The 25344-nt window shown below is 43.3% G+C and overlaps 1 protein-coding gene across 1 annotated transcript; it reads left to right on the forward strand.

Annotated features, from left to right (window-relative positions):
- EIF3E (eukaryotic translation initiation factor 3 subunit E) lies at window positions 1-25344 on the forward strand. The gene is made up of 13 exons (XM_048508003.1): window positions 1-151; window positions 4423-4537; window positions 6201-6318; window positions 7029-7071; window positions 9259-9363; window positions 12043-12168; window positions 13448-13572; window positions 15298-15424; window positions 17366-17467; window positions 18493-18602; window positions 22382-22484; window positions 23696-23830; window positions 25177-25344. The coding sequence occupies exons 1-13, from the start codon at window positions 62-64 to the stop codon at window positions 25213-25215; spliced, it is 1338 nt and encodes a 445-aa protein (XP_048363960.1). The 5' UTR covers window positions 1-61; the 3' UTR covers window positions 25216-25344.

Below are 25344 nucleotides of genomic sequence, written 5' to 3' on the forward strand. Positions count from 1 at the left end.
TCGAAGGAAACGGCGGCAGAGGGTTTTAGCTCCGCCTTTTCCTTTCGTCCTCGCGTTCAAGATGGCGGAATACGACTTGACCACTCGCATCGCGCACTTCTTGGACCGGCATTTGGTCTTCCCGCTCCTCGAGTTCCTTTCCGTGAAAGAGGTGAGGGCGGTTCTCGCGTTTTGTGACAGCCTGGGAAGTGGGGTGAGCCTCAGAACCTCCGTTTCTCTACCGGCACGCTTAGCCGTTAGTGTGGCTCTCTCGCGAAACAGCGCCTTTATGGGTAGTGCGCATGCGCGTGTCATGCTTTGAGGGTAGTGCGCATGCCATCCTTATGTGTCCATGACTGGCAAGCAAGATGGATTGACGTTTTATTTCGTTAAAAGTTTGTGGAGGGGGCCGCAGAGAGCTTGCTGCTGCTTCTTTTTTGGTCCAAGACCAGATCATGGGAATATTTGCTCTGAGCTAACATTCTGAAATATGGTTTAGCAAACAGAAGCGTCTCTGTACGTGGCCAGATTGCCACTATGAATAAAAGCTTTAATACGGTTGGCTTAACATAGCTGTTAAAATACTTGTAACTAATTTGGAGGGCTAATCAGGAATAAATGTGTGTGTAGTACCCTGCTTCAGGAATATGTCTGGGAAACTTGATTTGTGGTGCATTGTTCTGTTTCTTTCAAATAAAAGATACTCTTTGACTTTAGTTTCTGAATTTTTGCTTTGGATCAATGTGGATACCTTGCAACCTGTATTTGGGGTTCCAGTGTAATAGCCATGTTGGGATGTTGCAAGAAAGCCAGACTGGATTCCAGTGGCACCTTAAAAGTTAATACACCTTATTCCAGAATAAACTTGTGGGTGACTTCATCACATGCATGAACTGAACACATGTAGGTTGATTTATACCGAAAGCTACAAACAGCCTCTTGCCTTTACATTGTTTGTAACTTAAATACACATCTTAAGTATCATTGTGGTGTATTATTTAAAATGTTGGAATGTGCATTGAAACATATATGCATGTGTGTATGAAACTGAGAGGTCAAACTCAACAAGGTGTAATGTTAGAAACAGAATATTATTTGGGGATTAATTATGTAAAATATTTGTTAGCTTCTTTTCTTCCTTGCAGAGCTCAAGACCGCTTGCAATATTAACACAGTACATTAAACATTAAAAAGCAAAAGCAAAATCTAAAATCAGGGAGTTTATTCAGGACTGCATTTAACTAAAGCAGTCCTATACGTCTCTTGCGTTGAAAACCCTGAGAGGTCTCCACAAGTCATCTGTGTCACACCCACTGCAGTCTCATGTGTAAAAGCTGATTTTTTACCTGTTGAAGAAGTTCCTTCCCTGTTTCCGTTTCATTCAAACTATAGCTTTGGTGTTGAACATAATTTGGAGAGTTCTTGGCAATTAATAAAGTGTGGTCTGAGTCAGTGACCCTTAGTTTTGTTTTTGCATTGCGTTTTGTCCTTCAAATTAGGATGTTCTTTTATTAGGTTATTTGGTTTTTCAACAACTGTTTGGATTGGAGAGCTGGGTAGAGCAGAGGTTGGCAGTATAATCATCAACCTAGTCACACATTTAGAAAATCCATACAGTTTTGGAAGGGTATAATACTTAGTCGTATTGTACTGTAAGATTGTTTAAGTCTCGGCTACTCTAGATAGCCTTAAGTGAGCCACTTTCTTTCCCTTTCAACCCCAAAGTGTTGTGTAATTATGTTGTAAAAATTAAAATGTTAATTATTGTTAACTTAAAGAGACTTGAATGTTCAAAATACTATGTGTTGTGGGGTTTCTGGGCTGCATGGCCATGTTCCAGTAGCATTTTCTCCTGACGTTTTGCCTGCATCTGTGCCTGGCATCTTCAGATGATCCTCAACACCCCAGTGATTCCAGCCGTGAAAACTTTCAACAATACTATGTACTCTGTTACAAAAAACTATGATGTGGAGTTAAAATTTTTCCAAAACAGAACACTTCCACTGTAGTGTTTTTCCATAGAAAATGTTCTGCCCATCCTGTGTAAATATAGGCTGTTAATCTATAGTTGTATTATGCTGCAAATCATGGTAGATGGGATAAATTTGGGATGTGAAGGATAGACAGACCCCTTGTATTTGCCTTCTTTTGTTAGCATTACTTAAATTTTGCAAACAATATTTGAAATTTTAATTATTAATTTAAATTTGAATCAGAAAATTATCTGAATCAAATTTCCTAAGAAAATTGACATCACTGATGAAAAGCAGTTATTATGTTTGTCTACCAGTAGGTATATTAAAAGTAACGCAGAACTGAACAGATTGAATGGGCTGCAACTCACAAATGCTGATGCTGCAACAAATTCACAAGTCTTGAAGATGGCACAAGACTTTTTTGGGTTCCAATCAAATACAGTTGCCTTTCTAGAGTAGATGTCATTCTGAGTCTGTGAAGGAGTGTTTGCTGTGGAACTGGATGTGGTTTTCTAAACACATGTGAGCAGTTAGTGATTTCGGGTGGTGTTTATCTTCAGTACATCTCTCAGTATACCTGTCAGTATTTTACTTTCTTGCAGAGATTTTAAAACACCAAACAGCTTCAAGCAAGTGCCCTTTATTTAGCTTCTTGTATAGGTGAAGGTGTGTAGGTATTTTGAGAAACTCAAATTTACTTCTTTACCAATACAAATTGGCTCAATAAAGTATGTTTAAATAAAAAAAAACCTGTTGTGGTTGATTTAATTATTCATGTTGAATCTGACTTCTTATATTATTTAAGTTGTAATTGATTCTGGTACTTGTTAACTATGAATGATCACATAATTGAGTGTGATGAAGTAAGAAGGAACCAGCTGCAGTAGAGATCTTGGCTGCTGTCAAGGCCTGCTGTGTTCAGATGCTACATGAAGCTGACGATAAACTTCAGTGAGAAAGAGCCTGGATTTTTGTCACGTTTACACACTTACCCTCACTTTCTCACCCCTTCCATTCAGTCCTGGCTTGAAGCTAACTCTCAGAATATGTGCTGGGGCTTAAATTAACCCACATTAATTTTTCCCCACTCAGAGTTTAATTATAGTGTAGAATCCCAGGTTGTTGGCAAAATGTACCCAGTTAGACTGTGACCCCCAACTATCAGATGTAATGGATGTCAGTCCTAAACCAGGCTTCACCTATTGTAGTATGCATGAGATGGAGTAATAGGGCATGATAGTTCAACAAAAAGTCACCCTCATGCATGTTCAAACTTAATGTTGGCTTGACATGTCTGAAACTCTTTGTATTTAAAACTGCAGCACTGTGTTTGGTGGTGCTTTACAAAGCTATATGACCATTCAGTAAAATAACAGCCCAATCTGTGGGGTGGGTGGGTGGAGGGTGTCCATCTATGGAGGTGGCGCGGGGCTATGTCAGAAGACTTACCCTCCCTGCGGCACTTATCCTGGTGGAAGGGCAAATTTGCAGCCACCGTGGACCTCCATGGCAGGCAGGCAGACACAGCCAAAGTTGGCACTACTGTGTCCCAGCATCCTTCACTGGCATCCCGGGGGTGTTCCGGAGGCATGGCGTGGGGGGAGCAAACTCAGCAATCAAACCAACCTTTGATTGCTGAAATGCTGGCATAGGAGGTTTGGACTTATGCCACCCTTTTAGGTCAGTGATGAAGCGTTAATCCCATGGCACGGTGCCAGAGGTGTGGCACTTCAGAGTCTCCTCTGTGGGCAACACGCAAAACAGAGTGCTCCCCCCATCTAGGGTTTGGCCTGGGCCATCATTGGCTCGATTATTAGCATTAAACCTAAGAGACCTAGTTTGGGAAGCAATGTAGGTAACTCCCTGTTAAGCTCCTGTTAAACCCCAACTGATTTCTCAAGTGTGAAGAACTAAAGTGCGATCCCTCAGTTCGGGAGTATAGCTCAAGGTTGCTGGCAATGGGGCTTGCTTCTGAGTAAACCCTCCTAGGGTCGTGATTCACCCGTTGGAACAGTTGCACGGTTGCTTCAAAGCAAAGCCACCAACTACAACCAAGCTTACTCCTGAGTAACGCACACCTCGGAGCCAACCGTTTTTTCTAAACAAAAACCTCAGTATTCAGGTTAAATTGCTATGTTGGCACTTTCCGATAAATAAGTGGGTTTTGGGTTGCAATTTGGGCACTTGGTCCCGAAAAGGTTCACCATCACTGTTTTAGGTGGTGTGAGCCCATGGAACCCAATGGAGGGCTTTTCAGCAGCAGGGAGGCTTTTTGTTTTGCTTCCCCGCCCCAACGAGAAGCCCTCCTGGAGGCGGCAGGGCAGCATCGCAGCACTGCTTCATCCTGCTGCTGGATCTCTGGATTGGGCTGTTAACCATAGATCTTTGGCAAGTGTAGTCATTTTTCATAAACTTCAACTTCTTATGTCAGAAACCTGTTAGACATTCACTATGTTTTTTACTTCAGATATACAATGAAAAGGAATTACTTCAAGGAAAACTGGACCTCCTGAGTGACACCAACATGGTGGATTTTGCTATGGATGTCTACAAGAACCTGTATTCTGATGATATCCCTCATGGTAAGCTCCTTGACCATAAAAAGAATTGAAGGCATGTCTACTGGAAAGATTAGAGCTTCTAGAACCTAAATATTCTCTACAGGACTTTCATTTTTTTTTCATATTTTGACTGTACGCTGAAAGTCTTTGCTCAAAACTTAAGTGTATCCATTCTGGCCAGCCTCTTGTTTCTCTCTTACTAATTTCCACAGTTTTGCTTTTCTCTGATTGGTTGTGAATGGAGAAGACTTGCCAACAGAGCAGTTTAAATTGAAATGAGTTGATTTGGTGAATTTAATCTGAATAGATGCCATGAGTAGTTCTCCAGGGAGGTGGCATATAAATTCCCTAGTGGACTAAAATAAAATAAATGCACTATAATTCCTAGTTCTTGATTCCTTTCTATCTTGACCAAGAAACAGAGCTCTAAGTTAGGCTATGAAGATGCTGCTGGCTTATTTAAAATACTCTTATCTTGTTGGTGCTTTTCAACAGCTTCCATTGAACAACTGTAATTTGAAGTGGGTGGAGGGGTGTCTATTTTTCTGTCTAGCCGCTGAGAATAAAGAGGGGCAGGGGACGAGTTTGTTCCCAAGCTACTGACGTTACTGAATCAAGAAAGGATTGTGATTGGGTTTGGGGAATTTGAAACAGGGCTAAACCTGGAAGAGCAGTCGTTGCCTGGCTTCCACCAGTGGTCGCAATCACATGATGTGGGGTTGGGGGAGGACCTGGAATTCTCTTCCATTTCTTCCCCCCACCTGTCACTCTTGATGGATATTAACCAAATGGCTTCCCCCCCTTTCCTCCTCTTAATTACAACATCCCCCTAAAGCAAGAAGTGCCTCATCTGTACTGGAACCTGTATTGTCAGGCAAGTCATGGTTCTCGGGTGTAGACACAGTGGGTTAAGTGGTACAACTTCATGCATGTATTTTATTTTGGTGTAACTCTATGGCTCATTATTAGGGCTTCCTGGAAAAATCTCTTCCAACTGTATACCTTGAACTGTTCATCACCAGTGGGTCTGATCACACTTTCTTGGATCTAAAATCTTACCACTGAGACCTAGTGACTCACTTTTCCCCCACTGTGCACATTAAACTTAGCTTCTGAGATTTAAGCTATAGCATTACTGGTATGAATACTCAAGTTTCCGGAAGACCGCACTAAAAATAATTTTCTTGTCATGTGCAAATCTCATACATAAATTGAATTCACACATTGATGCTGTTTTACCGGTTCCAGGTTGACCAACTTCAAAAGTATAATAGTCAACCCAAAAAAATCCAGGCCCCTCATTGTTGTTCTTTAAATTACTTTCTGAATTAAAAAAATTGTTTGAGATTCTTGTTGACTGCTTTAAGTGCATCTTTGGCTTTATTTGGCTAATAATATCATATGCCCTTCTGAAACAGATTACTGTATATACTGGCGTATAAGACTACTTTTGAACCCTGGGAAATCATCTGTAAAGTCTGGGGTCGTCTTATATGGCAAATATATCCCAAACTCTGGAAATTTTAACTGGAAAAGTGGGGGGGTCGTCTTATACTCCCAGTCGTCTTATACGCCGGTATATACGGTAGTTGAAAATATAGAGTACTTGGTTTTATTCCATCCTAGTGAATCATTGCTGACTTCTCTTGTAGAGAAAGCTTAAACATTTTACTTTTATGTTTAGCATTGCGTGAAAAGAGAACCACAGTTGTTGCACAGCTAAAACAACTTCAGTTGGAAACTGAACCAATTGTCAAGATGTTTGAAGACCCAGAAACTACCCGGCAGATGCAGTCTACCAGGTAAACTTTTGGATCCTGCCTTCTCCTGGAGGCGTAAGGCATCTCTATGGGTTGTTCTTGTCCCTTACTCAGGAGGCAGGACTTCACTGGTTTTTTCTTCCACTTCCTCTTTGCTAGCTCACTTCCTCCTAACGGCCAGTAACTGCCAGTAACGTTCCTGCCTCTTATAGGAGAGCACGACTTCCTCGGATGACGAACGCACAGGGGGGAGGGAGTATTCTCATGCTGTAGAAATAAATCATGGCTGGTTGAAATGCAGTCTTGTTTCTTCAATTCAGTTAGAGAACTTTTTTTGTTTTCAAATGAGGCTATCTAGGTTAAATGACTCCATTTGTATGAGAGTATTTTCCTCCACAGAACGCTGGATCTTTTAATTTCTGTACAATTTGTGCAACTTGATGAAAATTTCAGTGTATAATTTTTAAAGCCCATACTGGATAGCATATCCTGCTTTTTAGGCATATTGGGCATGCATGCCAAAGCCATATGTGAAATGACTAATGTGTACACCCTGTGTAACTTAAGGGTGTCTTAAAAGCTGAAAATACTACTGAAATTTGTTTTCACAAGGTTTTCATGGTTGCACAAAGTCAGATATTCTGGGATTGAAAATTGGAATGAATTCGGTCTTTATTGGACAGTCACATTTTCTATCTCTGAAGCTTTCTGGCAACTTACAGTCCTACAATTATAATTCTTTTTTATTACAGGGATGGTCGGATGCTCTTTGACTACTTAGCCGACAAGCATGGTGTAGGTATCAGTTAATTGTCAGTGTTAAACCTTAGGAAACACAGGTTAAAGTACACAGCTGTAAGAAATGAGAGTGACTTCTTAAATCTGTTTTGAACTCATGATGTGGCTTCAGCAGAGCACCAAGTGATGTGGCACGATCATAATTTCAGAGGAGGTTTTCAGAACTGGCTCCTCACAGATTCTGTCGGGCTATAAAGGCAACACACACATTTCTGTTGCCCACGTGGATTACAAGTGTGCCCTTGTTAATGAAGTAACCTGAAATAGTTCTGTATCCAACATATAAAAGCAGTTTTCAGGCTGGACTTCAGACTGGTCAGTTTCAAAAGCAGTTTTTTTTAAGGCACTGGGTTGGACCCAAAGCTCATTTTCTGTCAGCAGAAATGTACTTCTGGGGCAGGGTGTGAGTGAGTGTACTTTTGTCAGTTTTGCCAGTCCTTCCTCACAGCCCCCAATGCCATCATCAGTACTGTTGGTGCAGGACTCCTGACAATTGCTTTGGGGGAGGAGCAGTGAACAGCTGTGGGGCAAGGAGCTGGAATGGATTTCTGTCTGACGAACCTCCTGATTCAACCTTCTATAAGGATCAGTAGGTTTGATGCTTAGGCTAATGAATATTCAATGGTAAAGTTTGCTTTTAAGGTAATAGTAATGAGTTGTAACTTTTAAGAATGCTGGGTAAAGGTTCTATAGATGTGGACTGTTTTACTGGATATCTCTATCTGGTTTTTTATCCAGGGCAAACTAACATTTATTTTTAATTTAAAAAACAATCTAAGGTCTGTTGAGAGATGTCTGCAGTATTAGCACAGGCCATTAGGAAAAGATTGGTGGTTGGTAGGTAGTGATGGCATCAGGGCTAGAAGTCAGAAGTGGGCTGGGGAGTGGAAGGGGCCCTGGATCGAGCAAAGCTGAGGGTCCCTGCAGTGGTATAAGTAACCCCTGTAGAGGCCACCGGTCAATAGTGCCAACAACAGGCATTAGCTCACCCATTTTTTTCTCTCGTTCAAGCTGGAAGCAGTGCAGGAGACAACAGATGATCTGGCACTAATTACTGTTGCTCATAGTCTGAGCCAGGTGATCTCTGAGATGCTGGCAGAGGTTTCTGGGGCTTGGCTCTTCTTGCTCATGGCCTCTACTAGCCCCCTGGAATATTTCTTAAGTTAAAGGGCCAGCCCTCCCTGCCAGGAGTCTTGGATTCTTGGTTTCATGGAATATTTGACTCCGGCCCCTAGACCTGCAGGCTAACCCACAGCATGTTCAACAAACACCAACCTGCAGAAGCTCACCTTTCCCTGGGCCTTATCCTGAGGGAAGGGTCAAGGTAAAAAGAGGAGAGAAGCGCTCATTTGCAGAGCAAAATCAGTTCACCAATGGAGTCATGAAGGTTTGATCAATTTTTAAAAAAAGACAACCTGCAAACAGTTGACCCCTCTGCAGCACAAGCAGGAGAATTCAGTTCAGTTGGTACCAAAAGGAAAGTGTTTTGAAAGGTTTGACCTGGTAGAATATGACATGAGCTGTCACTTCCTGGTCACCTGGTGAGACATTTCTGTGCAGTAGTGGTGACTAGAATGACAGGCTTGATTCCATCCAGTCTACAAAACCGCCTCTATCTAGGCCAGTGATGACTAATCTTTTCGAGACCGAGTGCCCAAATTGCAACCCAAAACCCACTCATTTATCGCAAAGTGCCAACATGGCAATTTAACCTGAATAACCCCCTCGAGCAGGGGCCAGCCTGCTGTAGCCTCCTGCAAGTTTCGCTGGGGTGCACACACATCAAGTCCAGCGGCCCAGGCCCGCCTAGATGTGTGTGTGGGGGGGCAATTTCCCCCCTCATGACAAACTGTGTGTGCATGCCCACAGAGAGGTCTCTGAGTGCCACCTCTGGTCTAGGTAATTGGCCCGTCAAGATGAGTACTCTGTATTTTTGACTGGCCTCAGCTCTCCACGGTCCATCACATTGTCTGCTACCTGATCCTTTTCAGTGGAGATGCAGAAGATGGAACCCGAGACCATGCAGAGCAGGATGCTGGACCGCTAAGCCACACCTGCCTCCTAAAATAAATAAAGCTCATTGTAGTGTTCTGATACACAGCATCCCCTGTATTAGCCTGACTCTAAACGAGCACACTTGCACAATCACAAAAGGATGTTCCTTACTCTTGATTTGTTTTTCAGTTTAGGCAAGAATACCTAGACACGCTTTATAGGTATGCAAAATTCCAGTATGAATGTGGCAACTATTCGGGAGCAGCAGAATACCTCTACTTTTTTAGAGTGTTGGTAAGTTTGTTTTATATTTAAGACATTTTAAATGTTTCGATGCCTTAAACTGGGTGTCAGCATGGTTTTTCTTACTAATTTCTTCTGGAACTGAAGAATACGTGCATCTTTTACAAGAGGGTACGCTGTAAGAAAACATCCTGATTTGTTATCTACTCAGCCTGCCATGGATAATTCTGCAGGCAGTTATTCCTCTTATCTGATCAATTCTAGTGAGCAAAATGGAAATCCCCATAGTAGCTCTCTGGTATTAAGAGGGTATAAGTGGGAGGACCTGTGAGATTAGCCGAGAGGTGTCCCATCCTCCACGTAGTGACCAACCCGCCTGCTGCAGTGGGATTACCTCCCGCCTGATGTACGCAGCCCCATGAGACTGGGGGCTGCGATAGCCCTGCTTGGCTAAGATGGCAGCAGTGGCTTCTCCACTGGCCCCTTTCCTTCTTTAAAGCAACATCCGAGAGTCTTTCAGCTGAAACTGTCTTCAACTGATGCAGATGCGAATACATCTGTCCGATTCAGTTGAAATTGAATCTGATAAAGAAATGGTCATCTAGAGCAGTGATTGTAAGAAAGCAGCTGGTTTGAGGACTTCATAATGATGGATTTCAGCTCTAACTGGTGGAGTTTTACCTATGGACTGGTGCCTTTAGGGCAGAGGTCTGCAACCTGCGGCTCTCCAGATGCTTATGGAGTACAAATCCCATCAGCCCCTGCCAGCATGGCCAATTGGCTGATGGGAATTGTAGTCATGAACATCTGGAGATCCGCAGGTTGCACACCCCTGCCTTAGGGAAGCCCAGTTCCACTCTGACCTTCAAAATGTCAGCTGAGATCTTGTTTAGAGTGCGGGTGGTTCTTCAACAGTGTTAAGTGTGGATGTTTCTTATTGCTCCCTGTTCCTAATCTTATGTTACTGTGGTTTTATAGCTTAAGCCACCTGGAGCCTGTTCGGCGTGGTATTGTAGAGCAAGTGTGGAATAAAGAAAACATAGCCTCTAGAGGGCAGATAATTGTAAACTAAGGCTTGGACAAAATCGTGGCGAATACCTTATCCTACCTCTGAGCTTATTTGGGTTTCAAGACTGCTTTTTGGAACTCCTCCAGTACCACCAAGGACTTAGACCACAGCTTGAATTCTGCCTCAGCCACCCACGTGCAGCCACAGCTAATTCACAGAACGAAGAGTTGACTTTTCACGTAGCTCATTAAGTAGAGGGTGTGTGGGAGGGGTAAACTTTGTGAGAGGAGATGCCGTTGCAGTTGTACCACGCTAAATTTATAGTTGCCGTGTTGAGGGGGCATCTTATTTTGGTAATCTAGTGTTAGTAAAAATCCAGAAACTCCTCCAATAAATCCATTGCTGAAAGCAGGTTACTGTGCAGTGCCACATGATGCTGTCTGGAATGGAGCCAAAGAAGCAAGAGGCTGTCTGTGGCCGGGATTCTCGTGTTCTCCAGTCAAGCAAACTTGACATTTTTCCTTATGGGTGTTCCGAGTATCATGATTCCAATCTCACTTGAACCCTTGGAGTATATCAGAGCTTAATAGACCCCTTCAACTTAGACTTCAAACCACAATGACAGTGAGCGCCTCTCTGTTTGATATATCAGAAATTTGTGGAAGAAATGCAGTTGCAGGCTAGAGGGATCCAAAACAGATTTGTTTTTCCCTTATAGCTTCTGGCGGTCTCCTTTCTTAAAGGGTGGCTTAAATATATTAGTGCCTTTTGAACCATGTCTTCTAAGGGATGATTAAATATATTGTGCCAGTTGTAGAATAAAGGTTAAATATGTGACTGTTAAGGGCTTGCCGTGAAACTCTGCTACTCTTAATGTGAGCAAAGATTTGTTCGTTGGGGAAACACAAGCTATGAAAGAACCATTGTCACAAATCTGAGATTTGTGCTCTCTGAATGGCCTAGTGTGGCTCAGTCCTGTTTAAACTAAGGCAGGCTGACCTCAGAACTACCCTCACTCAGAATGAGCTTGATCAGTTCCGGTGGAGAGAAAAACATAAAACAGGTTAAGCACCGTCTTGTCTCGTGTAGTAATCAAGTTATTTTTCTTCTGCCGCGTTTGTTGAACGATCCCTCTACTGAACTGAAAGCCGTACCCTGAAAATTTACTTGCTGGAGTTGTACAGGCTGGCGTTTCCTGTGTAAAATATCTTTGTTTGGAATTACCTGAAGGCTATTATGTCTGCAGTTCAACAGCCCATTTTAAATCTAGATGACTCCGCCTGCTGTGTCATCGTTGCCTCCCCCACCCCCGATGGTCCTCCTAATTTGCAGCAGTTTTCAGTAGACGAGATGGTTTTACTAGTTAAGATTTAAACCATTTTAAATTAGTGCATGAAAACCTTGAGGGCTCCTGACTACGCTGCAGCATTTAAATGAGGGGATTCGTACTGCTTGCATTGAAAGATCTGCGCAAAAGCTGATGCGTTTTTTTCTTTAAAAAAATATTCGACTAAATGCCCACTGTTGCTGATTTGTGTCCCAGAAAATCAGAACTGATTTTCTAAATGAAACACAGCTCATTTTCTTGAAATTGTGGAGCAAGCGTGTCAGTGGCCTATTCTCTCTCAACCAGTGCCAGCAAGTCTCTAATCAAAATGCTTGACCTAGTGAAATATTAAATTATTGCGGTTCTGGTAATTGGATTCACTTATTTAAAACAGGTTCCGTCAACGGATAGAAATGCTTTGAGTTCTCTGTGGGGGAAATTGGCATCTGAAATTCTGATGCAGAACTGGGATGCTGCTATGGAGGACCTCACACGACTGAAAGAGACCATCGATAATAACGTGAGTTCCCTTCTTAATCGCACTCGCATCTCAAAGAGTCAGGAAGAGGACAGCTAACATTTTGTGCCAGCTCCCGCCTTACCAACATCACTGATCAGAAGTCTTCCGTTGTCGAAAACATCTGCAAGTTCTGGCAAGTTTGGAAAGTGAGATAAATGGGCTCATGAGTTTATGGTCCTTAATAGCTGAGAGAGGATTATTGGGAACCTAACTTTCAGGATTCAATAGCAAATGGCTCGAAACTACAAATGGTACAAAGTGATATTGCAAGAATACACTAGAAGAGAGAGAGGTTGTTTAGAGTGCAGACCATATGAATTCAGTTAACTAGGAGGAGGAATATTATTACTTATATCCTGCCTTTCGGCGTTTACAAGGGTTTACAAGGTGGCCAACCATTTAAAACATACATGAAAAAATTATGTTATTGAACCATTGAAATAAATTCTCCCCAAAAATACCTAGTTAAAATTACTTTACTTTTTTTTTGATAAAGATAAAATGCACGCAAAACGTAAAATATTGGTTAGAAAGGAGCAGTCATTGAGGGAATCCCAAAGAGATAATGTCTTCACCCACTGGTAGAAGATCTCAACAGAGAGAACAGACAGATCCCCCTGGGGAGAGTTCCAGAGTTCTTGAAGGCCCGTATAAACTAGAAAGAGCTTGTGCTGGTCTGTTCAATCTTTTCAAAAGTGTGGAGAAGAGAATTCCTTCAGGCTCCCAGAAGCACCTTCTCATTTCAAGAAGGGGAATGGCAAAGGGGTCTGGGAAAGCGTAAGAAGCAGCTGGGTTTGGGTAGAAAGGGATGAAAACTTCTGTGGCGAGGTTTGGCTGCAGCAGTCAGACAAACCGTTTGGGTATCTCTCCCCCTGTCCCAGCATTGCATTGATAAATCTACTGTGGAGCCTGCCAGGTGTGGCAGAGAGGAAGGTTGCTTAGTTCCTGGCATTCTGCTGATAAGCAGGGGAATGCAGTTCAGGGTCACAAGTTGCTTGAGGAGGCGCAAAAGCATTTTGTATCTTTCTCCAGTTCTGGCACTGAAGTAGGTGTTCTGTTTAGCTGCTGGCCAGAGGCAGTGACTGCAGTTTGCCTCAGGTGAGTGGCAGATTACAGAAAAAGACTAGTCATGCTGGGCTGAATCAGACCAGGTTCCCTTGTTTTGAAGCATTGAGTCCAAGTGGTCTGGGAGGGAAAACATGGAAAATGCTTTTAAAAATACAGCGAATGTGTGCCCTGGAGTTCTTTGAAACGTGTCTTTTGTTTGTTTGTTTCCCAGTCAGTCAGCTCTCCACTCCAGTCTCTTCAGCAGAGAACTTGGCTCATCCACTGGTCGCTCTTTGTTTTCTTCAACCATCCTAAAGGCAGAGACAACATCATCGACCTCTTCCTCTATCAGCCCCAGTAAGTTGTCTTGTGCTTGAAAGCAAACCAAAACTCCCCAAAAAGGAATGTACACGAAGCCAATCAAAGTCCACTCTTCTACATTCTTCTCAAATGAGCAGTGGGGAGAGTCTAGGACCGAAAGCCCTTTTATTTGTACAAAGGCAGCTTCCGCAAAGGCAGCAGTGGCGTAGTGGTTAAGAGCAGGTGCATTCTAATCTGGAGGAACCGGGTTTGATTTCCCGCTCTGCCGCTTGAGCTGTGGAGGCTTATCTGGGGAATTCAGATTAAGCTGTGTGCTCCCACACACGCCAGCTGGGTGACCTTGGGCTAGACACAGTTCTTCGGAGCGCTCTCAGCCCCACCTTCCTTGCAGGGTGTTTGTTGTGAGGGGGGAAGGGCAAGGAGATTGTCAGCCCCTTTGAGTCTCCTTACAACTCTTCCTCTTCTTCTACATGGGAGGATGCTGAAAAGCTTAAGCAGACCTCCTTGGAACGTTACTGTAGCTTCCCAAAGTCTGCAGGGACCCGGGCATCAGAGCAGTCTCTTTTGAGTGCCACTGGCAGCATTGCTGAGCAGCATCTTATTCACATTAGCCTGTCAGAGCTGATTTAAAGGTTAATCTTTCACCGGGGTTGTAATACATCATGCAATACTATGAGGCAGCAAATGCCGAAGGAATTATGTATTTCCATTTGTTGCATTTCCATTTGTTGTAATTATCTTAAAAGAGTTGGAAGAGGCAGTATTTCTTGGATAACTTCATTTTTGTATGCTGTCACTGGCATTGTATTACATTTAAAATTTATCGAAGATTTTTCGGCACGCAGGCTATCTATTTCAGTGAAACTAGGGGGTGATGTCAGTGTTGCATGAGGTAATGTGGTAATCCGTTGCAGTCTTCTGCTGTGCTTCAAGGGCATATGAGTCATCTGCTGAAGCTACTATTTACAGGCAAGCAGTATGTGTAAATAGTTTGTTCTGAACAAATGCCTGCCCAACCCCTTTCTAAGTAGTTTAAGCTCACCTTTTACTACGATGGCAAGTGCTTTACTTTTGCTTGCACCCATTTTTTTCTCCATCTGTAACTCTTGACTCGAAGTGAAATTCTTTCTTGGCATAATGGCTTTGAACGCACACTCTGTACTTCCACAGGTACAGAGTTTGATGAGTCTTGTTCAGCTGGGGCTTCGCAGGGACCAGAACCTGCAAGTTCCTGTTTAGAGCAGGGTTCGTAAACATGGCTGGTGTCATGGCACCCATAGGCAATTCCCCAGGGGCCCACCGTGTGCTTCAAAAAAGTCGGCAGGGCCATTGCAGTGGCTGCCTTTGTACAAATAAAGGGGCTTTTCACCTGGACTCTCCACACTGCTCATTTGAGAAGGATCCAGGATTCTGTAAACAGGACTTGCACTGGGGCAGGCAGCACCAGAGCAATGGAGGGGATATTTGACTCCACCTCCTGTGGCAACCATTTTGTAGTGGTGTCTTTCACACTGCCTCAGAATCCCACAAGTGCCTGCAGACTCAGAAAGGTTTGAGATCCTGGTTGTATAGAAATGAGCAGGACTTGGAGTTCAAGCATGAGGTTCTGTCAGACTTTTACTATTGTTCCACTTCTTTTACGTATGGCGTCCCCAGATAAGTCTTTTCTCACTCTGACATTCTTTTGCCAGGAGAGGGGCCTTGGCTGTTTTGAATTCTAATTTTCTTCTTGGTCTAAGATAAGGATTTGTTTTTTTCCAGGTATCTTAATGCTATTCAGACAATGTGCCCACATATTCTTCGGTATTTGACCACAGCAGTGATAACAAACAAAGATGTTCGAAAGCGTAGACAAGTATTGAAAGACTTAGTCAAGGTCATTCAGCAGGTAAGAAATAGGTTTCTGTTTTTAAAATCACAACCTGCATATGCTTTTGGCTAGCCTGGGATCTTAGGAGGACAGTGACTGTCTTGCACATTGAAGAATTTGAGAGTGAAATACAGATGTGCTATTTGGGAGCGTGCGGTCTTGTTCTGAAACTCCTGGGAAATCTTGCCGCTACATGATCAAGTATCAAAAGGCAGTTCACTGCGTTGGCCTATTTGGAACTGTAGCACAATAGGTTTTGCAGGGGTAGGAGTCGAAAAGGGAAAGAGACAGTCCAGAGGCACGTTGATTGCTGATGGCTTGAAGCTTTGGTCCCGTGGGCCTAGATGTATGACATTCTGCCAATGCATGCAGCTGTCCCAATCGACTCAGGTGCGGTGGGAGAGACAAGTAAGAGGAGCAATGGCTCTGAAATTCTTAAATGTGTGCGCACACACTGTTGTGAGATGGGCCTAGCAGGCCTGGCCCGTCCATTTGCTTGCACTTTGGAGGTGACAGGGTACAAGAAAAATAGACCCTTTGATCTGTAGCCCTAGCAAGTCACTTAACAAACCAAGAGAATGGTGTAACACGCACACCATGGTCTACCTCTGTTCCTGCTCCTAATCACCCTGAGTTCATGCCAGGACCGACACACTTGCTTTTTTTTTACACAAACCCACACACGTTGTACTATGACAGACTTTATTGTAGGACAACCACTGTTCAATACATGCTGACGATGCCTGCGTGCTTGAGTCTGAAATGTTTTAGAGCGGTTTAAAACTGAATCGCTGTTGCTTTAAAGGATTCTAACAAACTGTGTTTGAAACTATTGCTTGTACTGAAAACGTTAGAATCACAATTTGGGAGTCCTCCTGGACACTTCTCTATCTAGGTTGGAAGCTGCTGGGAAGATCTTGCTCGCTGTTGCTGTTCTTGCAGATAATAGACCGGACCTCTGGGGCTCATGCTTTGATAACATCCAAACTGGATTATTGTAATGTGCTGTTTGTGAAGCTGCTCTTGAAGATGATCCAGAAACTTCAGCCTGGTACAAAGAGCAACACTCAAGATTCAGCCTAAACCTTATCTTACAAATACATAAAGCCAGTGGGTTGGATCCTGCTGAAAATTACTACTGACTGAAATGTTCCTTCCCACTGGAGTCCAAAATGACCTCCAAAATGCTGTTATTGGGGGACAGGAAGTTCCCCATGGCCTAGAAATAGAATTGAGGAGAAAGTTGGTAAAAACCCTCCCCTTTTTTGGCAGAAATGTTTCTCTGGATTGAAGCCAGACCTCTCTCAACAACATTAGTATCAGGTGTGTTTGGGGTGCAATTTAAGATGTTTTTGACCTTTTAAACTGTTAAGAGTTTGGGTCCAAAGTGCCCAAGGACCACCTTAGTGCATATACTCTGCCTGAGTTTTCCAAGATGAGGTCTTCCTCGAGGAACTTGTTGTCTGGGGTTCCTCTCACAGGAGGAGCTTTGCAGCTGCTGTCCCCCAGTAGTGAGTCTCTCCTATCCAGGAGACTAAGGCTGACACCATCACTTCTGGAAGAGGTTGAAGAAACCTTTATTTTTACTATTATTTAATTTTGTTTAATATCACAGCTGCCAGCTGGTTGTTGACCTTTCATCACAATTTGAGCCTCATCCAGGTTGTAACGTATCAGCCTAGTATTCATGCGGATCCCAACAGGGCTGCCTTCTGAGTCTGACAAATGTTGATTTTTGTTTATTATTATTATTCTGGGAAGCCTTTGCATGAACACATTGTTGGGAACTCCTAACACATTGTTGTACCTACGTTAGGGGTTTCTAGTGTGGTTCTTCTCAATTATTGTTGGTCTACTTTTTATTATATCCAATGTGAGCTGCATTGGTGACATGAACAAGGTAGAAAGGTAGCATACAGATCGACAAAATAACATGAAATTCTACTCATGTCTGTGCAGGAATCCTATACCTACAAGGACCCAATAACTGAGTTTGTGGAGTGTTTATATGTGAACTTTGACTTCGACGGAGCACAGAAGAAGCTGAGAGAATGTGAATCAGTAAGAGTTTCTTTCCAAATGTAGTCTTAAGACAAACATAGTACACTTCTCCCTCCCACATTACGAGGGTCGGGTGCAGCGCACACACACACACACCCACCCAGCAATGTGGACAATGACGTAAAAGAGTCTCTTCTTCCTGCAACCATTTATAATCCTGTTGATGCATCCCAGAATTGCATTGGCTTTCTTGGCTGCCGCATCACACTGCTGACTTACGTTGTGGTCTACTAAGACTCCCAGATCCCTTTCACATGTAGTGTTGTCAAGATATTCTATATCTGTACATTTCATTTTTTCTTACATTTATCTTGGTTGAAGTTCATTTTGTTAGCTTTGGCCCATCTCTCTAACCCGTCCTGGTCATTTTGAATCCTGACTCTGTCCTCTGGGGTATTAGCTCCTCCTCCTCATTTGGTGTCATCTGCAAATTTGATTAGTATGTCCTCTATTTCATCATCCAAGTAATTGATAAAAATATTGAATAGCACTGGGCCCAGGACAGAACCCTGTGGCACCCCACTAGTCACTTCTCTCCAGGATGAAGATGAGCCATGGATGAGCACACTTTGGGTTGGTCAGTCAACCAATTGCAAATCCATCTAACAGTAGCATTGTGCAGTGCACATTTTACTAGCTTTCAGGTATGTCATGGGGCACCTTATCAAAGGCTTTGCTAAAATCTTGGTATACTACATCAACAGCATTCCCTTCGTCTACCAAGCGTGTCACTCTGTCAAAAAAAAAGAGATGCGATTAGTCTGGCATAATTTGGTTTTGAGAACCCCATGTTGACTTTTAGTGATCACACTGTTCCCTTCTAAGTGCTTACACACTGTCTGTCTAATGATCTGCTCCAGAATCTTTCCTGGTATTGATGTCAGGCTGACTGGATGGTAATTTGGGTCCTTTCCCCCCCCCCTCTTTTTTTAGAAGCTTTATTTGCTTGCTGGCTAGTAATGTGACCCTACTGTGCTTCCTTCTCTCCCTTGTTCTCCCTACCATTCCCGCGTGTTGTCTTGCAGGTTCTTGTGAATGACTTTTTCTTAGTGGCTTGCCTTGAAGACTTCATTGAAAATGCCCGCCTCTTTATATTTGAGACTTTCTGCCGCATTCACCAGTGTATCAGCATTAAGTAAGTAAAGCTGTAGCCGCCATAGAACTGATATGTCATGGCAAAAAAAAAAGCCGGTGACTGCAATAAGAGATGATGTGGCCAAGCTGCTTTGGTTCTGCCTGAGTAAGAAACGAAAGGAATTAGCATACAAAATGGGACATTAACTTCAGCTCTTGAATATATGAGAAAAGTGTGTGTAGGCTCAATAAATAGTAGTTAAAGGTAGTCCGCTGTACAAACACCAAGTCACTGCTAAGCCATGGGGCGCTGTTACGTCATGACAGCGAAATAGGTGCCGGGCAGTCCTCAAGTGGCAAGATGCCACCACAGGAAATGCCCTGTCTCTGCCACCCTCCTCATCTCTAAAGGCAGGGACTCAGTGAATGAGGCTTGAAAAGCAGATCTTACTTAGTGGGCTGGATAATATAGCCTTGTAGGTACCTTGGCCTGAAGTTGTTGAGGGCCTTAAAAGTAAGAACCACCTAATTGAATTGCTCCTGGAAGCAGATGTGTAACCAGTGCATATCATTCAGCACGGCCATGACACCCAGCCCCTGACAGTCACCTGGCTGCTGCGTTTTGGACCAGTTGACGTTTCTAGGCTGTTTCCAAAGGCAGCTCCATTAAAAGTGCAGTATAGTCATCTAACTTGGACATGATCTGAACACTGATGAGAGTGGCCAGATCGGCTGAAGCTGGCATACCAGCCTAAGCTGATAAAAGGCACCATGTCCTTGGTTTGTATCCAACTAGCCTTCCCTCTGATGAGAAAAGGAGGAGAGGTCCCTTTGATTCCACAAAAGGCTGTGCCGGGGATTATGGGACAAAAGCCATGGAGATCTGGAACTGCATTAAGAAGGGGGATTGGATGAGTTTGAAGATGGGGTGGCACAGAAAGCTGGGCTTGTCAGGCAGACCTTAACTGCAGGGCTGTACAATATGGATGGAGTCAATCCTTCAGATGCTTGTCTTAATAGTCCCAGATACACATAGACAATTAATGGAAGTACAAGTCTTGAAATCAGTGGCTTCTTTTAGATCTGTGGATTGTAAATTGAGACTTGGCTATGCCTGCTTTAGTCTCTAGGTCCCAAGCCAAGCATTGTTTTTTGCCCTGTATATTAATTGAGGAGTTCTGTTTTTAACACATTCTTGTGGTCATCCTCTAGTCTGCTTTATGGCCCTCACTTGGACTGTTGACCTTTATTTTCTGTGGCTTCCATATTGTGGATTGTGTTTAGGCTATGGGCGTAAGGTTTTGTCATAATTATTTGACTTGTGAGCTGCCTGAACAGGTCTCTGCAGAAATGGCATATATACACCTTTGTAAATATGTATCTAAAGTTGTTGTAGAATATGAATTGTGTGTCTGATGATTCCTTCTTACTTAACAAATTCCTGAAAATGGTTGCTCATCTTAACTGGGCCAGTATGTGTGTGGTGTCACCACAGAGTTCAAGCATTGTGTCTTTGAATATTTCAGAGGCTTGTACATCTGACAGAGAAATTGGAAGCTACTCCTTTCTTAAATTTGCTTCAAACACTGAGAAGATCTCAGCCTGGGAGAACCTGAGTTCCAGATCTTCTCTTTCCTTCAGAGGTTGCCACTTTTATGGTCAATCTGGAAGCAAACTAGTTCTGGTAGATTAGATCACTGTGTTCAGTATAGTCTTATCCAATGCTGTTACTTCAGTTTCTGAATGTTACTATTTTGGGGAAGGAACGTTAATGAATCACAGCAGTCTCGAGGAGGAAAGGGCATTTGATAAATGGGCCTTTCTTTTTGATTAGTTATTGTAACCCAGCTGCGTTCTAGCCTTTGCAGGAAACTCCCACAAACTTGTTTTCAGCTGTGGCACAATACCGCTCTCACACAATGGGGCACATTGAATGATGATTCCAATGACACATTCACATCCCCAAATCAACTATTACTGTGAGAACTAGTTTTCAAAGAATGGTGCTTGAGGGCTTGGGAGAGCCATGTCTGATAAAATGGATGGGATAATAATCAATTTTGAAGCTCTCGCCGGCTTATCAGAAAATCAGTTAATATAGTTTTAACGCTGCATGTAGCATACTTGTCTGAACTGAAGTTCTAATTTAGTTGATAATTGTAATTAAGACTGCATATTTAACAAGTTGGATGCTGTCTTAATAGAGGCACCTGGAGAGTCAGAAGCTAAGCCTGGGGTGAAGCCAGAGTAGAGATTTCAATGAGAAATGGCATAACATAGAGTTTAGTGTTTTGTGCTGGCCAGGTTTCAGGAGAGAACATGAAGCATTAGCAAAAGTCTGGAGAGTTTATGCATCTGAAATGAGTGAAGCACCACTGGAGAATGCTGAGAACTCGTTAGAAAGCCACAGGAAAAGCCATTGGCCGAGTGCCTGCTGATAGAACAGTGACTCTTGACTCTTGCCTTGTTCTGTAGAGGAGAAGAAATTGGGATGTCTGGACACAATCCCTGAAAGATCCAATTGTCACAAATCTTCTGCGTCACCCTCAATCTCGGAAACAAGTGGTCTGACATGGGACATCAAAGAGCTGCGTTGTCTGCCTTGTGCTTTATGGCTAGTTGAGTGGAACACTTCCTTGGCAAGATGGCTTTGTCAGAAGCTAGACAGATGTTCAGCAAATGAGAAGTAGCTCAGATGGTCCATTTGTAGTGTGTTTGGCTGCTGGATGTTGTGATAAAATTACATCATTAGCTAACCAAACTCAAATCCGTCTGGACTGTGGGAGTATAATGATCCTCTTAGAATTCATCGATTCTCTTTCATAACATAAATTTTATCTATTGAAGCATCTTGATTTGGTTTTGAATAATGCGCACAAAATCACTAGGTACTATGAATTCCGATTTCTAATGTGTTGGACAATGGGACATTCTTACAGTGAATCAGACAAACCATAAAGTGTCTTGGATAAATCAAGAAGACAACATCAGCTTCTTTCCCCCTGTGATTGCCCCTTGTTTGATTTTTGTTTTTCTTCCGTGTATAAATGGAACTAAGCAGATGAGTCTGCAGTAGGTCTTGAACCTTTACTCAGATTTCTCAGACCACAGTTACAAACAGTAATAGCTCACCAGTAAGATGTATGTCCACACAGAATATTAATTATACACAATTGGTACTTGATTTAAGCGTCTGTTTGGTACTTGTCACACTGGTTCCAGTCTAGAACATAACTAGCTTTTTTTTATGTGTTAAGCATCTTGAGTGGTTGATTTATAGACTCCCTGACAAGAGATTGTTCAGACATCACTGGCTGACTCTCTTCTGGCTGCCGTGTCTGTTGTGTGGAAGATGTGTATAGAGCCGCTTTGCTTTCCAGGACTTTCCCCTTCTTGTGGCTTCCAGCTGTTAATAGAACAAAGCTGGCCATGGGTACTTCCTTTTTAAATAGTTTCATAATACCGTGTTGTGTAGAGCTGGCTTGTGATAAGGGGCTGGATCCCATGGATCCATTTCATTATCAGAGATGATTTACTCCGGCGGAAAGCGCTTTCTCCCTGAAAGGAAGATGTCAGTAGCAAGTCCTGGATTGGGCGAGGGCTTCTTCTGCCAGAGGAAGGCGCCTCCGTTAATGGAAAAGATCTGTGAGATCCGGAACAAGACCCCTTTATAAAACTGGCAACAAAGTTAGAACTCTCTGTATTCAGTTATTTAGCATATTATCTAATTATTCCAGCTTTGGCCAGTACAAATGCAGAGCAACGGTTGAGGCAAGAACAAATTTTATTAAAAACAGGTCCTTTTTTTCTCTTTCCCCCCCCCCCCCCCCCCAAATGAAGTATGTTGGCAGATAAGCTGAACATGACGCCAGAAGAGGCTGAACGATGGATTGTGAATTTAATTCGAAATGCAAGGCTGGATGCCAAGATAGATTCAAAACTGGTAAGTTTCCCTTCTCCCGCTCCCCCTCCACACACACACACATATACACACTTGCATGAAATTATCTCTCAGAACATTCTTGAAAATCATCTCGTTGTCTCTTAAGAACTGTAAAGTGGATCCTACTTGTATGCTGGATCTCTCCCCTTCCCAGCACCCTCGTTTGCATGGCACCCACACAATTTTGCTGAGCATTAAGAGCCTATTCGGAATGGTATGTTATGCACCAGAAATTGGAGGCGCCTCCTCGTGGGAGTGGAAATGTCTTTTGGTAGCTGGGTCTCAGCTGGTGTGAGCTACAAGAAGTCCAAAAGTGCTGCTACTGTGTTTCTTCTTCACTGTGGTGTAGCTGTTGGTTTGTGATACCTGGAACACAAGATGCATTAGGAAAGTGTGTGCCACCTCAAGATCTGTGCAGGGCAGAAGCAACTTGACCAATTTAGAACAGTAAATAGTGTTTATCGTTAGTATTTTTGTTTTGAACTACAGGGAATCAGCACACAAAGTTACCATTATTAATCCCATGCGGTAAGCAACAAGGGTATAGAGTTGGGAGGCTGTTGCACGGAATGGACAGCAATTTTCCATCAGTCCATACGCTGCCACCAGGGTAGGTCGAGACAGCAGTGCAGAAGTGTTGCCTCCCATGCCAGGGATGCTGTTAATTCAGGTTGGCAGTCAAGTTGGGGGGCGGGGGGGACTAATGTAGCAGATGCTGTCCATGATGGCAGGTCTGCCTCACTTGTCAAAGCAGGAAGGCCAAGGGTGTGATTGAGAAGGCCAGGCGGTATCTTCAATGACAACATTTCTGCAGTCCATAAACAGCCAGGAACAGGTTGTGATGAGAACTGTGTATTCGCAGACTGCTTCCGTATTTTTCCGATTATCGAGCAGGTGGGGGTTAAGTGGCAGTACAGTTTGGGGAAGCGACAAATAAATGCTAGAAGACTTAGTTGCGCTGTGTGCACCTTTAATCAGGATAGAGCGGGGGTGAAGCTCGATGACATTTTGGGACTATTCAAGCAAGTTCAGGTTGCACAGTCAGCCTGAAGCCCAGCTATAATGCAAGTCACAGACCATTCCTGATGTGAAGTGGATTCTGTGGCTTTTCTAGGTGATGGTGAACATAAAAGGAGAGAGTGGGATTACCCAAGGATGTCAATGATATAATCCAATTTAATCCACTTTAACGACTTCTCTTGAATGTCCAGGGTCATGTCGTGATGGGGAACAACGCAGTGTCACCTTATCAGCAAGTGATTGAGAAGACGAAAAGCTTGTCTTTCCGGAGTCAAATGCTGGCGATGAATATTGAGAAAAAACTGAACCAGGGCAGTAGGTCTGAGGTGAGCATTATAGTGTCCACTGGTTCAATTGCTCATCTGTCTCCAGAATTGGAATAATTGAGGAAATACTTTGACAGCTCAACCCTAGCCTGAGGCACAACTGAGTTTGAAGCATGGAGGTCTCCCTTGCTTGCATTTCTGTGTCCCCAGGAGTAGAGGCTCACAGCCATTGTGTGTGTTTTGAGGCGCGTTCTGTCCTCCTCCTTAGTGGTTTTTGAAAAGGGATCTCTCTCCAGAGCTCCACACCATTGAAGTGCCCCCTGTACAAAGTCAAGGTGTGTTCAAACAAAAGGGCAGAGGCAGCAGGGTGTCCTGACCGGTGTTTTTATAGCATGGAGAGAACTATGACTGGCTCCAGATTTCGTATTCCCAATTGTGTAGGCATGGCTGGGAAAAAAAAGATGAGGCGAGATTTCTTTTTCATTCTCACTGATCACTGGGAGAATATGTTTGTGTACTGGCTCTGGGATTTTGGATACAAACTAAGCCTCTCCTTCTTCCAGTATAGTCTGTTTCTAGCCAGCCATGCTGGTTTTCAGAGCATGTCAACGTAACACTAGACCAGTGATGGCGAACCTATGGCACGGGTGCCAGAGGTGGCACTCAGAGCCCTCTCTGTGGGCACGCGCAAACAGAGTCCCCCCCGCCCCCCACACACACATCTAGGCTGGCCTGGCCGCTGGGCTTGATTATTAGCATTAAACCTAAGATCTAGTTTTGGGGAAGCAGTGTAGGTAACCCTGTTAAGCACTGTTAAACCCCACTGATTTTCATGTGAAGAACTAAAGCTCAATCCTTTACCTGGGTGTAAACTCAGTTACTGGCAATGGGGCTTGTTTCTGAGTAAACCCTCCTAGGGTCATGATTCACCCATTGGAAGAGTTGCACAGTTGCTTCAAAGCAAAGCCACTGACTACCACCAAGCTTACTCCCGAGTAACGCACACCTCGGAGCCAACCATTTTTTCTAAAGTAAAACCTCAGTATTCAGGTTAAATTGCCATGTTGACACTTTGCAGTGTGGGTTTTTGGGTTGCAGTTTGGGCACTCGGTCTTGAAAAGGTTTGCTATCACTGCACTAGACAGTTGCTGTTCCAGTTTATCTGCAGATGGTACATGGGGTTTAGGCCATTCTCAAACCAACCTTGGGACCTTAATGGCTTTGAAGAAAGATTCAGAAATACCCAATCCTCACTCAGCTTACTAATAACAGCATTCTCAGCACTGCCTAGGGTAGCTGTAAAATGACTTTTGGATTCTAGTAACCGCTGTGCTGATTAGTTGGGAACGCGCCTCTCTTGTGTCCTAATCTTCACACTTGCTTTTTTTCCCCTCTCCTTTCTAAAGGCACCAAACTGGGCTACTCAAGACTCAGGCTTTTATTGAAACACTTCTGGAGAAGAAAGACCATTTCCATTTGATAAGAGCATACTTCAATTATGTACTGTTTTGAAGATGGTGGGTAATTATGTGAACTTTGCAGCACACGATTTGAATAAAATTGGCTACTTCTAA

The sequence above is a fragment of the Sphaerodactylus townsendi genome, linkage group LG09 (genome assembly GCF_021028975.2).
Source record: "Sphaerodactylus townsendi isolate TG3544 linkage group LG09, MPM_Stown_v2.3, whole genome shotgun sequence".
Classification (NCBI taxonomy): Eukaryota; Metazoa; Chordata; class Lepidosauria; order Squamata; family Sphaerodactylidae; genus Sphaerodactylus; species Sphaerodactylus townsendi.